The sequence below is a fragment of the Bos mutus genome, unplaced genomic scaffold (assembly GCF_027580195.1).
Source record: "Bos mutus isolate GX-2022 unplaced genomic scaffold, NWIPB_WYAK_1.1 CTG227, whole genome shotgun sequence".
In the NCBI taxonomy this organism is placed as follows: Eukaryota; Metazoa; Chordata; class Mammalia; order Artiodactyla; family Bovidae; genus Bos; species Bos mutus.
In genome coordinates this window covers 72730-88384 of record NW_027219731.1, presented here as the reverse complement: position 1 = coordinate 88384, position 15655 = coordinate 72730, and the positions used below count along the sequence as shown (strand labels likewise).

At 39.4% G+C, this 15655-nt stretch overlaps 2 protein-coding genes across 10 annotated transcripts in view; one reads left to right on the top strand and one right to left on the bottom strand.

Moving 5' to 3' along the window:
• The window catches only part of ZNF182 (zinc finger protein 182), a 33196-nt gene extending 18379 nt beyond the window's left edge, over positions 1-14817 (bottom strand). For 3 of the 9 annotated variants that reach the window (XM_070366873.1, XM_070366877.1, XM_070366879.1), the window contains exons 1-3: positions 14425-14815; positions 14030-14212; positions 13131-13190 (exon numbers count right to left, since the gene is read on the bottom strand). In XM_070366873.1, the coding sequence (XP_070222974.1) occupies positions 13131-13145 (15 nt within the window). In that variant the 5' untranslated portion in view covers positions 13146-13190; positions 14030-14212; positions 14425-14815. Of the gene's footprint in view, positions 1-13130; positions 13191-14029; positions 14213-14424 lie in introns of all 9 variants that reach the window. The other 6 variants (XM_070366875.1, XM_070366874.1, XM_070366878.1 and 3 more) reach the window with 6 other exon arrangements.
• LOC102279819 (protein SSX3) overlaps positions 1-15655 on the top strand; it is a gene marked incomplete at its 3' end in the record, with an annotated part of 173840 nt that overhangs the window by 85472 nt on the left and 72713 nt on the right. The window lies entirely within an intron of this gene.

The window sequence follows — 15655 nt, the reverse complement described above, 5'->3', positions numbered from 1 at the left end:
CAGCAATTCTACTCCTAGGTACACACCTTAGAGAAAATCAGGCACATGTACTCTAGAAAACAAGTACAAGGATGTTCACAGGAGGACTATTTCTAATGCTAAGTTGTGGGGAAAACCCAAATGTCCCTCAGCAATAATGGGCCAATTGTGGCACAATCTTTCAAAGGAATACTATGTGGTAACAAAAAGGAATCAACTACAACTGCATATCCAACACAGATGAATGTCACAGATGTACTAATGAGCAAAAGAATCCAAACACAGAAGAGCACATACTGCATAATTCTGTTTATATGCAGGAAGAGAACAGGCAGGCCTAATCCATGCTGTTAAAAGTTAGGACAGTGGTTTCCTTTGGGGCTGGTATTGATTGGAAGAGGGCATGAAGGGGGATTTGGAGGTCCTGATTATGTCCTAATCTTGACCTTGTTTCCAGGAGTGGCTCCACAGGGTGTTCACTTTGTCATAATTCATCAAGCTGTACACTTATAAACCATACTTCATGTATGTTATAATTAAATGTATTTTATACCTTTATACTTAAAATTATTTTTGACAAGTGCAAAGACACTTCAATGGAAAATGGGAGTTCCAATTTCAATAAATGGTATTGGAACAACTGACTATCCATATGCAAAAAAAAAAAAAAACTTCAACCATACCTCCAACATATATAAAAATTAACTCAAAATGGATCACAAACCTAAATGTAAAATCTAAACCTACAAAATTTTTAGAACAAAATATAGGAGAAAATCTTTTTAACCTTAGATTTGCCAAGTATTTCTCTGATGTGACACCAAAACTCAAGACACTGTTAAAAGAATAAAAACCCATAGAATGGGAGAAAATATTTACAAATTGTATATCTGACAAAGAAGTTGTATTGAGAATACATAAGAACTAGAACTCTCAAAACTTAAAAAGCAAAGAGACATACTTTATCAAAGTTAAATGGCAAATAAGCACATACCAAGATGCTCAACATCATTAGCCATGAGGAAACCAAATCAAAACCACAATGAGCTACCACTACATACATATTAGAATGGGAAAAAACATGACAATGGCAAGTGCTGGTGATGCTGTGGAATAAACAAAGTCTCATTTATCATAGATAGAAATGCAAAGTGGCACAGACACTTTGGAAAACAGTTTTGCAGTTCCTTATGAAGTTAAGTATATACTTCCATAGTATCTGCAATCCAACTCACAGGTATATTTACCCAAGTGAAATGAAAACTTATGTAAATCCCAAATCCTGTACATGAACATTTACAAAGCAGCTATATTTGTAATCACCAAAATATGTAAATAACTCAAATGTTATTCAACCTGTGAAGGAATAAACTGTAATACACACAATGTAATCCAACTCAACAATAAAAATGAAAGAACTAATGATACATGCAAAAACATGGGTGAACCTCAAATGTATTATGCTAAGTGAAAGTAGCCAGACCCAAAAAGCCACATACTATATAGTAGTAGTAGTGTTAGTCGCTCAGTCGTATCCGACTCTTGGTGACCCCATGGACTGTAGCCTATGAGGTTCCTCTGTCCACGGGATTCTTCAGGCAAGAGTACTGGAGTGGGTTGCCATTCCCTTCTCCATGAGATCTTCCCGACCTGGGGATTGAACCCAGGTCTCCTGCATTGCAGGCAGATTCTTCACCATCTAAGCATACTATATGATTTCATTTCTATAACATGGGAAAGGCAAAACTATAGAGACCAAAAATATATCAATGATTACTAGGGGCCAGAGTGTGGCAAGGGGTGAACTACAAAGGGGAAATATAGTTGACCCTTGAACAACACAGGTTTGAACTACACAGGTCCACTTATATGCAGATTTTTTTCAATTAAATATATTGGAAAAATTTTGGAGATTTGCAACAATTTGAAAAACTTACAGATAAACTGTGTCCCCTAGAAATATAGAAAAAGTCTTGAAAAAATAGTATATATATATAGATATTGTTCTATCCTTGCATAGACATAAGGTGATTTTTTTTTTTTGGCCACACTATGTGGCTTCCGAAGAATTGATGCTTTTGAACTGTGGTGTTGGAGAAGACTCCTGAGAGTCCCTTGGACTGCAAGGAGATCCAACCAGTCCATTCTAAAGGAGATCAGCCCTGGGTGTTCTTTGGAAGAATGCTAAAGCTGAAACTCCAGTACTTTGGCCACCTCATGCGAAGAGTTGACTCATTGGAAAAGACCCTGATGCTGGGAGGGATTGGGGGCAGGAGGAGAAGGGGACGACAGAGGATGAGATGGCTGGATGGCATCACCAACTCAATGGACGTGAGTTTGAGTGAACTCCGGGAGTTGGTGATGGACAGGGAGGCCTGGTGTGCTGCGATTCATGCGGTCACAAAGAGTCGGACACGACTGAGCGACTCAACTGAACTGATGTGGCTTCCAGGATCTTAGTTCCAGGCCATGGCATTGAACCCTGGGCCCTCAGCAGTGAAAACTCAGAGCCTTAACCAGAAAGACTGATGTGAGGTGTTCTTCTCTGTTTCGCCTAATTCAGAACTCAGGCCAAAAAGCAGTAGGCATTGCTCTAAAAGACTGCAGGGCAAACTAACAACCCACAGATGCCTGGGGCCAAAGATTACAGTCCAGACAGACAACAGACTGCCTAAGGCCTGAGATTCTGTGGCAAGTTAGGATATTCAAAAATACCCACATACAGGGAAAGGTAGAAAGCCACATACATGCACAGAATAGGACTTACGCTCACAAAAGACATGAGAAGACTAACTGCTCTAATTCTTCATGAGCATAGAAAACTGAAAAGCTTCCAAATTCTTACATGAATTGAATATAAAATTGACACATAAACTCATTTAAGATTGTACAAAATAGAAAAATGCAGACTAATCTCACTTATGAACAACAGTGTAAAAATCCTAAATAAAATACAGTTGATCCTTGAACAACTGAGGGTTAATCCCTGTATAACTTATATTGGCCCTCCATATCAGAGGTTCTTCCACATTTGTGGATTCAACCAAGTCCACAGGACTGTGTAGTACTGTAGTACTCACTGTTGAAAAAATCCACATGTAAATGGACCCGAACAGTTCAAACCCACGTTGTTCAAAAGTCAGCTGCATAAGCAAACAATAGATCCACATTAAGACAATAATACATCGTGACCAATTAAGATTTATTCCAGCCATACGATGATAGTTCAATATTAGAATATTCATTAACATAAATCACCATTAAACAGACCTAAAGAAAAAACTTATATGAATATAACTAATATAAGAAATGCTGATACAAAAATATTGAAACAGAATTCAATACCCAATCCTGATAAACATAAACTATAGATTAGAATAAATGATAATTTCCTTAAAATAACCAAAGATAAAAACTGATAGATAAGATAGGAAGGAGGGAAGGAATGAAGGAAGGATTAGAATGGAAGGCAGGAATGGAAGGAAGAAGCAAAGGCAAACTGGAATGGAAGAAAATAAAGGATGGACAGAGGGATGGACTGGACTGGAAGGAAGGACAGAATGTATGTTTTGCATAGGGGCCTTGGATCACCATGGATAATGTAATGATGTGATTTAGGGTTGGGGCTGGCTATACCAGAAAGATCAACCACGTGATTTAAGGTGGGGGCTTTGAGTCACTCCCAGAGGGGCTGGAGAGAAAGAGCAGCCACATGGACAACCATGCCTATAAAATGAAGCCCCAATTAAAAACTCTGAACACTGAGGCTCACAAGAGCTTCTCTGGTTGACAGAATTCCACATGTACTACCACACATCAATACCAATTACACAAAGTCATGCATCTTGACCTCATGGGGAGATAAAAATGGAAGCTCCATGTTTGGTACTTCCTGGGGATCTGCCCTATATACTTCTCTCTTTGGTAGGTTCCAATCTGTGTCCTCTCCCTGTAACAAGCCATAGCCATGAGTATTACTGCTTTCAGTGAGTTCTCTGACTTTCTCCAGTGAACTGTCAAACCTAAGAGTGACCTTGGGGACCCCCAAACTTGCAAGTGGTGTCAGAAATGAGGGTGGTCTCTTATCAGGACAGTTTTCTCTAACTTCAGAGTTGTCAAACTCTTCATAGATAGAATGACACAAAGTCACAAATATGCAGTTATCCCTAAGTTAATTTATAAATTTAATGTGATCCCAATTTAAAACACAAGCTTCTTAATGGTACTAAACAAGGTAGTACTAAAGATCATACCAAAAAATAAACATGCAAGAATAGCTAGAAAATTTCTGGAAAAGAAAAACTGTCAGATTTGGCAAAACCAATACAATATTGTAAAATTTAAAAATAAAATAAAATTAAAAAAAAAAAAGAAAAACTGTCAGGGAGGAAAGCAGCCCTACCAGATACCAAAACATATTTTGATACAGGCATTCTATCAAAGGACAGGGTTCGAAAGACCCACTTTTTAATAAATGATGCTGAATTAACTCGAAAGCCATTTTGGAAAGACTAGATTGGATCCACACCTCATTGCATAAGGTATAAACACCAAATGGATCAGAGGCCTAAATGTAAAAAAAAATGAAACTAAACAAAGTACTGGAAGAAAGCATGGGTGAATGTCCATATAACCTGGATGCTGTTGTTGTTCACTCACTCAGTGGTGTCCGACTCTTTGCGACCCCATGGACTGTAGCCTGCCAGGTTCCTCTATCCATGGGGATTTCCAGGCAAGGATACTGAAGTGGGTTGCCATTTCCTTCTCCAGGGGATCAAACCCACATCTCCTGCAAGTCTCCTGCACTGCAGGAGGATTCTTTACTGCTGAGCCACCAGGGGTAGGGAAAGACTTTCTAACTATGAATAAAAATCCAGATATAATAAAATATTAATAAACATAACCACAAAATACAATATAAAAACACTTTGGTAAATCCAAGGAAAAAGCAGGGGTGAAATTTGTTGCAACATATATCACAAATAAAGACTGGTAAAACATATCACAGATAAAGATTAATATCCTTAACATATAAAGAACTCTTGAAAATCAAGGGGGAAAAAAGGACAAATACCTGACAGAAAATCAGGCAAAAAACATAAGACAATTAACAAGAGAAATAAAAATATCTCTTAAATATATGAAATTATATTCAACTTTACTCATAATAACAGAAATGGCAATTAAAACTAAATATAGATACCATTTCTTACCTAGCAGATTGGAAAAAATTTAAAAGCCAGACAACATACTCTATTGGTACAGTCACAGAGAAACAAGGCACTATCATACATTGTTGGTAGGAATATAAAACAGTATAACTCATATAGAAGGGAATTTAGCAATATCTAATCAATTCTATTTACCCTTTGATCAGCAATGCCACCTATAGAAATTTATATAGAAGATATACCTGAACAAAAAGGAAACAACTGATGCATAATACATTTCATTTCAGCATTATTCTTTTTAAATTTTTGTTTATTTATTTATTTGGCTGTGCCAGGTCTTAGTTGTGGCATGTGGGATCTAGTTCTCTGACCACGGATCAATCCAGGGCCCCCTGCACTTGGAGTGCAGAATCTTAGCCACTGGATCACTGGGGAAGTCCTCAGCATTATTCTTAATTGCAAAATACTGGAAACAACCAAAATTCACACGTACATAGGAGAATGATTGAACAAACTGGTGCATCCACTAATGGAATACTATGCAGCCGAAAAAATGAATGAAACAGAAATAGAACAATCCTAATGTTCATATAAAGTCACAAAAGACCTGAATAGATAAAGCAATCCTGAGAAAGAACAACAAACCTGTAGGAATCACACTCTGTAATTACAAACTGTATTCAAAGCTATAGTAATCAAAATAGCTTGATTTGATTGAATCAAAATAGTAATCAGAATACTTGGATAAAAACAGACACACAGATCAATGGAACAGAAGGCCCAGAAATAAACCCGTGCATATATGGTCAATTAACTTATGACAAAGGAGCCAAGAATATACAATGTGGAAAAGATAGCCTCTTCAATAAATTCTAAAATAAATTCTGTTGGGAAAATTGGACAGCTACATGCAAAAGAATGAAACTGGAACACTATCTGATACTACATGCAAAAATTAACTCAAAATGGTTTAAAGACTTGAATATGGGACCCAAAACCATAAAATTCCTAGAATAAAACATAGGTTTTTTTTGGTTAATGAAAAATCATTGGTTTAATGATTAACACCAAAAAGCAAAGGCAACAAAAGCAAAATTCAACAAATAGGACTACATAAAAGTAAAGCACTTCCATACAGCAAAGGAATCCATCAAGAACATGAAAAAACAACCTACCAAACAGGAAAAACATCTGCAAATCATATAAATTATAAGGGGTTAATATTGAAAATATATAAAAAACTCACAATTCAGTATCAAAAATAAACCCAGTATCAAAAAAAAAAAAAAAAAACACAATTAAAAAATAAGCAGGGAGTTTTCCCTGGTGGTCCAGGGGTTAGGTCTGCCTGCCAATGCCGGGAACATGTGTTCGATTCTGGTCTGGGAAGATTCCACATGCTGTGGAGCAACTAAGCCCATGCCCCGCAATTACTGAGCCCTTGCTCTAAAGCCCCTGCTCTACAACAAGAAAAGGCACTGCAATGAGAAGCCCACGCATCACAACTAGAGAGTGGCCCTCACTGGCCGAAACTGGAGAAAGCCCAGGTGCAGCAATAAAGACCCAGTCATAAATATTTTTTTAAATCAAAACAAAAATAAGCAGAGGATCTGAAGAGACATTTTTCCAAAGAATACATTCAGATGGCCAACAGGCACATGAAAAAATGCTCAACATCGCTAATCATCAGAGAAATGCAAATCAAAACCACAATAAGCTATCACTTCACACCTGTCAGAATGGCTATTACCTAAAAGATAAGCAATAGCAAGTGTTAGCTAGGATGTGGAGAAAAGGGAATCCTTATGCAGTGTTAGTGAGAACGAAAACTGGTGTAGCAATTATGTAAAATAGTATGGGAGTCCCTCAAAAAATTAAAAATAGAATTACCATATGATCCATCCATTCCTTTCCTGGCTATTTATTCAAAGGAAACAAAAACACTGACTGGAGATGTATGCACCTCCATGTTCACAGCAGCATTATTTACAATAACCAAGATATGGACTTTACCTGAAGAGTCCACTGAAGGATGAATGGACACAGAAAAATGTGATAGCCACACATACACAAATGGAATGCTATTCAGCCATAAAAAAGAAGGAGCTCTTGCCATTTGTGACAACATGGATGGATCTTTAGGGCATTATACTAAGTGCAATAAGTCAGAGAAAGTTAATACCATATGATCTCACTTGTATATGGAATCCAAACAAACAAAAGAGCCCTCATAGACACAAAAAACCGATTGGTAGTTACAAGACGCAGGTGGTGATGGGTGGGGATATACAAAATTGGTAAAGGTGGTCAAAAGGTACAAACTTCCAGTATAAAATATCTGTAAGTAACTCCTGGGGATGTAATGCACAACATGCTGACTACAGTTAATAATACTGTATTGTATATTTAAAAGTTGCTAACAGAAGAAATCTTGAAAGTTTTCATCCTAAGAAAAAAATGAGTAACCATGGTGATGACTGTTAACTAGACTTACTGTGGTGATCATTTTGGAATATACACAAGTACTGAATCATTATGTTGTACATCTAAAACGAATGTATATGTCAATCATATCTCAATTAAAATGAATGAGGACAATATTTGTAAACTTACATGGAGCAACTTCCAGGATATATTGTTAAGGGAAAAAAGCAAGTGCAAAACAGTCTATAAATAAAGTATACTACCTTTTTGAGTAATATGAAAGGGGAAATCATCACATGAGTACATCATGTAAAGTGCCAGGTGGGATGAAGCACAAGCTGGAATCAAGATTGCTGGGAGAAATATCAGTAACCTCAGATATGCAGATGACACCACCCTTATAGCAGAAAGTGAAGAAGAACTGAAGAATCTCTTGATGAAAGTGAAAGAGGAGAGTGAAAAAGTTGGCTTAAAACTCAACATTCAGAAAACTAAGATCATGGCATCTGGTCCAATCACTTCATGGCAAACAGGTGGGGAAACAATGGAAACAGTGACAGACTTTATTTTGGGGAGGGGCTCCAAAATCACTGCAGATGGTGACTGCAGCCATGAAATTAAAAGATACTTGCTCCTTGGAAGAAAAGCTATGATCAACCTAGACAGCATATTAAAAAGCAGAGACATTACTTTGCCAACAAAGCTCCATCTAGTCAAGGCTATGGTTTTTCCAGTAGTCATGTATGGATGTGAGAGTTGGACTAGAAAGAAAGCTGATTGCCTAAGAATTGAGGCTTTTTTGAACTGTGGTGTTGGAGAAGACTCTTGAGAGTCCCTTGGACTGCAAGGAGACCCAACCAGTCCACTCTGAAGGAGATCAATCCTGAATGTTCCCTGGAAGGACTGATGCTGAAGCTGAAACTCCAATACTTTGGCCACCTGATGCAAAGAACTGACTCACTTTTTAAAAACCCTGATGCTGGGAAAGAATGAAGGTGGGAGGAGAAGGGGACGACAGAGAATGAGATGGTTGGATGGCATCACTGATTCAATGGACATGAGTTTGAGTAAGCTCTGGGAGTTGGTGATGGACAGGGAAGCCTAGCATGCTGCAGTCCATGGGGTCTCAAAGAGTAAGACCCAACTGAAGGACTGGACTGAACTGAACTGAAAGGGGAAATTTTTAAAATATACCTTTATCTGCTTCTTTTAAAAAGAAACATTATAAGCATAAATCAGAAACTAACAAGACTGGTTATCTCCAAGGTAGAATGAGAATTGTGTATTAGGTACAGGAAGAGGTGACAATTCTGTGTATATATTCTGTCTTCAAATCATATTAACATTTTATATATAGTATAAAGATAAGGATAAAGTTAAATCAACAAAGATGTAAAGAAATAAAATCAAAATGGAATACAGAGAGAGAAAATGAACCTAACTGTATACCAAATAAATAACATAACCACACTATATAGGAAAAAAATCAAAAGGAAAAATTAATTCATGTAACTTCTAAACAGAGTACTTTGATTACATATCCTCAGTATAAAAGGCATGCAAACAATTCATGTACTGTACTCAATAGGTTGATTTTTCACAGGTGTGTAGGAATTCTGAGTCTATCTTCTGTATATTGTAAGACTAAGAAAAGAAAATGAATCAATATATTGACGCTAGGAGCCAGTGCTCTCACTGTTGGTGAAGGGAGATGCAAATATGGAGTAAGAGAGGTCTAGGAAGATTCCTGGGATATTGCATAAATTCAAGCTATGCATGTATGTATGTGTGTGTATACACAGACATACAGAAACACAGTTCACTGAAAAGACCTAGAAGTAATGATGCCCCAACAGCAATGAGCATACCTACCATCCAGATTTTGATTTCTATATATAATTATTCACTAACAGGAACCAGTGCTGCTTGGAGAAATGGCTGATTCTAGGCCTCGGGTAGGAAAAGTAAAAGATGGAAACTGGAACATCTTATTATGTCGGCAGTAAGGTAGCGCTCAGAAAAGTATCAGGATGTGACAAAAGGACACAAAAGCCAGCTAGCGGATCCCCCTGGATAACTCAGGGGCAAGTGAGCAGCAAAATAAATAATGACAATTATAATAGGTTATAATCTACTGAAAAAGTTAAAATCCATAAAAATTAAAATTCTGTATTAATGATATAAATAAAGAAGAGGGAGCCCCACCTCCTAATACCATCACTGACCTTGGGCATTAGGATTCCAACATGTGAAGTTTGGGGGCACACAAACATCCAGACCATAGCAAAGGTCAACAAACAAAAAAATCAATCATATTTCTATATACTGGCAATGAATACTTGAAACTGAACTTTTAAAAACAAAACCATTTACAGTGGCTTAAAAAATGAAGCATGCCATATTGTTGTGGAATGAACTGTGTCTCCACTAAAATTCTTAAGCTGAATGCCCAAACCCCCAGTGTGACTGTATTTGGAGACAGGGCTTTAAGAAGGTAATTAAGGTTAAATGAGGTCATAAGAGTGGGACCTGATCCAACAGGATTGGTGTCCTAAAAACAGGAAGAAACACCAGAGCTTCCTCTCACTCTGCAGATGCACAAAGGAAAGACTATGCGAGGACAGTGAGAAGGCAGCTGGCGATAAGCCAGGAAGAATTTCCTCACCAAAACCAACTCTGATCTGGGACTTCTAGCCTCCAGAACTGTGAAAAAATAAATCTCTGTTGTTTAAGCCACCAAGTCTGTGGCATTCTATGACAGCCTGAGCAGACTGATACACATACACAGAATCTGTATGCTGAAAATTATAAAATGTTGATGGAGCCAGTAAATGAATATCTAAATAAATAAAAGGAGAGATAAATAAATACTGTGTTCATGGACTGGAAGACACAACATAATAAAGACATCAAGTCTCCCCAAAATGATCTATAGGTTTAACTCAATTCCTATCAGAATCCCAGCAAGATCATTTTTAGACATGTAAACAAGATTATTCTGAAATGTACATATAAAGACAAAGGCACAAGAATAGCCAAAAAATGTTGAAAAGGTTGAATAAAGTTGGAGAAATCATACTACTTGATTTCAAGACCTATCATAAAGCTGCAGTAATGAAGACAGTGTGGTACTGGCGGAGGATTAGATACACAGATCAATAGAACAGAAGACAGTCCAGAGATAGATCCCACAAATATGGGCAACTGATTTTTGACAAAACCATAAAATCAATTCAATGGAGAAAAGATGGTCCTTTCAACAAATGGGGGTTAGAACAAATAGAAATCCATTTGCAAAATTATGAACCATGACCTAATCCTTACGCCTTACATAAAAATTAACACAAAATGGATCTTGAGTCTAAATCTTGAGTAAACCTAAAATTATAAACAATAGGAGAAAATCTTCATGACATCATGTGATATTGTGACTCATAATAAGAAATTAATTTTTGGTCTTAGCTCCCAAATTCTGGCAGAAAGAGCTCCTGAAACCCTTGGAGTATCTCAAGCAAGGAAAGCAATAAAAGTGTCTTTTGGTATATTAATGAGATGACTTTAGGACCCCACCTAAGGAGGGGGTCCACGTGACTAGAGGACTGGAAGTTTTACTCCCACCCCCTAACCTTGGGGATGGGGAGAGGGACTGGAGGTTAAATCAAAAGTCAATTGCTAAATAAATAACAACAACAAAGCCAATGGCCAATGAGTTAACCAATCATGCCTATGTAAAGAGTTCAGTTCAGTTGCTCAGTTGTGTCCAACTCTTTGTGACCCCATGGACTGCAGCACGCCAGGCTTCCCTGTCTGCATAAAAATCCAAAAGGACTGGATTCTGAGAGCTTCTGAATTGTAAACACATGGAGGTGCTAGGAGAGTGACACACCTGGACCTAGAGAAGGTGTGGAAGCTCTTCCCCATATACTTGGCCTTTACATATCTCTTCCATCTGCATGTTCATCTGTATACTTTAATATATCCTTTAATAAACTGGGAAACATGTTTCCCTGAGTTCTGTGAGCCATTGTAGCATATGAATCTAACTCGAAGAGGGGGTCACTGGAAGCTCTGATCAATAGCTGGTTGTACAGAAGCACAGGTGATAAGCACTGGGCTTTTGACCAGCATCTTAAGTTGGGAGGTGGGGCCGTCTTGTGGAACTGAGCCCTTAACCTATAGGATCTGACACAATCTCCAGGTAGACAGTGTCAGTATTAAGTTGTAGAACACCCAGCTGGTGTCAGAGATTTGCTTGCTGTGGGGGGAATCCACCACACATTTGGTGACCAGAAGTATCAGAAGTGTTATTTGTGAGAGTAAAGGAAAACTTATGGGAGTGACACAGTAGGAAAGAACTGAGCTTTTCTCTACATAGGAGATACAAGACTAGAGTTTTTCCATTTTAATTAGGGTGAGGCAAAGACTTCTTAGACCTGACACTGTTAGGCGAAGCACACTGACTGAAACTGCCCACCCTGGCCAGGCACCATAGTAACCATTTGCATGATCTGTTTTACCACAAGAGGTCCTGCTAAGGAACACGGAACTAATAAGCCACCACCAACCAGAAGAGTTCAGGAAAGGTCAAAAGGAGACACCACATGTCCGACCATCTCCCAGAATCCTCTCTGGCATACATGTTGGCTGAACAAGGCATGCATCAGCAGGAAGGACTCTGAGTCAGAATGACTGGTTAAAGACAACCCGGAAACCATAAAATCCCATCACCATAAAACCCAAGACTGCAAGCCATGTAGCAGAATATTCTCCTGGGTTCCTTTATCCTACTGCTCTCCACCCGGTGCCCTTTCCCAGTAAAATCTCTTGCGTTGTCAGCACATGTGTCTCCTTGGACAATTCATTTCCGAGTGTTAGACAAGAGCCCAGTTTCGGGCCCTGGAAGGGGTCCCCCTTCCTGCAACAACACCAAAAGCACAACCCATAAAGGAAATAGTTCATAAAATGGACATTTTCAAAATTAAAAATTCTTGCTCTGTGAACAACACGATTAAAAGACAAGCCACACACTTGGAGAAAATATTTACAAACCATGTATCTGACAAAGGACTTGTACACAGACTATACAAAGAACTCTCAAAATGCAATCATGAGAAAAACAATCCAATTTAAAAATGCGCAGAAGACTTGATCAGACACTTCACCAAAGAGGATATGCAAAAAGTAAATAAGCCTATATAAAGATATTCAATATCACTGGCCATTAGAGAAATGCAGATTAGTCTGTGATTGAAGACAACTCCACCACCTAAAGGAAGATTCAGCAAAGAAATGACTTGAAAGGCAACTGAAGGAAACCTTTACTTCCCTGAGGACTTGATGTGTTCTCTTGGAAGAGTAAATGGAGCCAGACTAATACTGTAATGTGTAACTGTCTGTTACACCCTAAGTCATGTGTCTACATTTTAATTTGGCCTTTGCTGTCTCTCATCTTCCCTGGTATTAACACTTACTTATAAATAATCTATTTTCTGTTTGAGATTCCTATATCACTGAACACATCCATGGTAAAATAAAAGGAAGAGACAACATCCTTACCTGGGCTTCGGCCATTCCCTCCTCTTCTTGGGAAAAAACAAGAGATGTGTGAAGACTGAGCTAGAAGAGTGGAGAAGTGTAGAGCATATGAGAGACCCCATCAGGCTTCCAGTGCCCAGAAATATCTGCCTAGAAATCCCCTCACACCAGCTGGGCACATGGCTGCTCTGTGGAAGTTTGGGAAACCATGTGGTTTTAACAACCACTTGTGTATTCTTGAGTCTTTTTCTCATGCGAAAACAAAAGTTTTCTTCTGTAGATATACTTGTGTACTGACTCAGAAATTGTACTTCTAGGTATTTTCCTTAATGAAATAAATAATGGATCGCAATTTCTCCTTAAGTGTAGCTTCATCTCAGCATTGACTTTTAACAATGCCAAATTTATAATCCATAATAAGGGATTAAATTCTATGTAGCTATTAAAAATAATCTTGTATGGAACTGTACACTTATTATCTGTTTATTTTTCTGTACGTTTCTAAATTACAAGTATTTTAAATGTTATACGATAAATTTTTAAGCTGAATCATAGTAACTTCTAAATGAAAAAAAGCTAAGTTATGGAACTGCAGGAACCCATGCGTTAAATGTTTAAAAATGCATACACCTTATACACACTACAAAATGTCTAAGAATTACAATATAAATATAGGGGCATAAAATTAGTTCCTTTTTATTTTCTTCTCCTCTCATTGCTAATCAATCTACAATGCAAATGTTACCTACTTTTAAATCCCAAAAAGAAATTGAACTTTAAAATTATTATTCCCATGCGTTTTAAGCCAGATCCCCCAGATTCCATACCACCAGTCCCTGCCCGACCTTCCCAAGCCCCAAACTCTGGGCTAGGCCCTTTATTGGGTGAGTACTCAGGTGCCTCTTCTTGCTTCTCCTCACCTCACTGGGGCCGTCTCGCCCAGGAGTCAGAAGGAAGCCCTCGGGTGCAGATTCACTTCAAGTGGAGCATTCAAAACAGGCCCCTACCTAGGGGGCTCGGAAAAGGGGATACGGGCAGGAGAGGTAGGGGCACCTAGGCAGAAGCTTGAGGATGTGTATGAACCCTTAGCGCAGGTCACTGTGCTAGAAAATGTGTAAAAGTCAACATTTAGTAAGCCCCATTCAACCCTGACTAGCCCCATAACTTTGTCTACAACTGAGCCCACAAATCCTCATTCGCTGACCTCTTGGTCCACCATCACTCACTCACCCCACATCCTCCCACGTCAATGACCCCCCCAAACCCGCTTCATTCGTTCCCCAGAACTCCCCATCACTCAGCCCATCATCCCTACCACTCGCTCCCTCAACCTCTTTCTCGACAACAGATTTTCTGCTCGGTGCAGAGGAGACAGTTACGAGAACTAGCGCCGGAGAAGCACTTCCGCTTTGGGACCAACTCAGGCTCCGCAGCCCAAAGGGCTGCAGCGGCCGGGTGTGCGCACTCTCAGTGGGGCCTTTGAGCCCGCGTCCGCCAATAGTCAACATGGGGCCCCCTCCCGCCGGCCGGACGCGAAAGCAATGGGGCCGCAGCGCAGGCGCAGAAGAAAATGGCCGCTCCGGTGACGTCACTGCTCTGTCGCGATGGCCGCGCCTACCGCTTCTCCTCCCTTCTAGGGCCGCAGTGTAGAACAGGTGTTTATGATCTACAGAGGCCGTCATTCCTAAGACTCCAAAGACCGGTTTCCTTATTGCGGGAGGGGAAATGCCCAATTAAGGAAAACGCTAGCAGGCGGGAATTTGATGTCTTGAACCTGGAGGGCAGCATCAGGTTTGCAGGTGTAATTGAATAGGAACTCGGGATGCGTGGCAGAATTGTTCTGCGTGCACAAAGGCTGAGGGTAGGAAAAAGTCGCTGGCTCCATCCAGTGGCCAAGGCTGGGAGTTTACAGTCTAGCGTTTGAAGGACGGTGTGCGGACAAACAAGCTGCTGAAGAATAAATAAACGGCGACCTAGTACATAAACACACACCGGGATGAAGGAGATGTGTTAAGTAGTGGCTGGGAGGCTGTTTTCTCAGGATGGGCAGGGACAATCTCCTTTTGTCGGAGGTTACAGTTACGCTGATCAAAGGAGCCAGCCACACAAATATCTGAATCAAAGAGCTTTGTGGTGGAAGGTGAGGCTGTTGCAAAGGCCCTGCCTGAAGTAGGACTGGTTTGGCATATTGGAGGAACAGAAACAATGTCAGTGTGTTGGGAATGTAGGAACTGTGGGCAAGGGAGAAGTGAATGGGTGGCAGATGCCCTAGGGCCTCCCCTGCCAGGAACCGAGCTCCTATTTCCTTCTGGACATAATGGGATGCCATTAAGGGGAGGGGTGTCAGATTTTTAAAAGTCCAGTCTGAAGCAATCTGGCATTATATATTAACTTTTTAAATACATGTATATTTGACTCTTTTTTTTTTAATTGCTTGTCTTGCACCACTAGAATATGAGCTGTGCAGGAATTTACTTAAGCACCTCCTGTATGCCTGGTAGTGTTCTAGACATTGGGAATATAGCAGGGAAGAAGACAGAACCAAC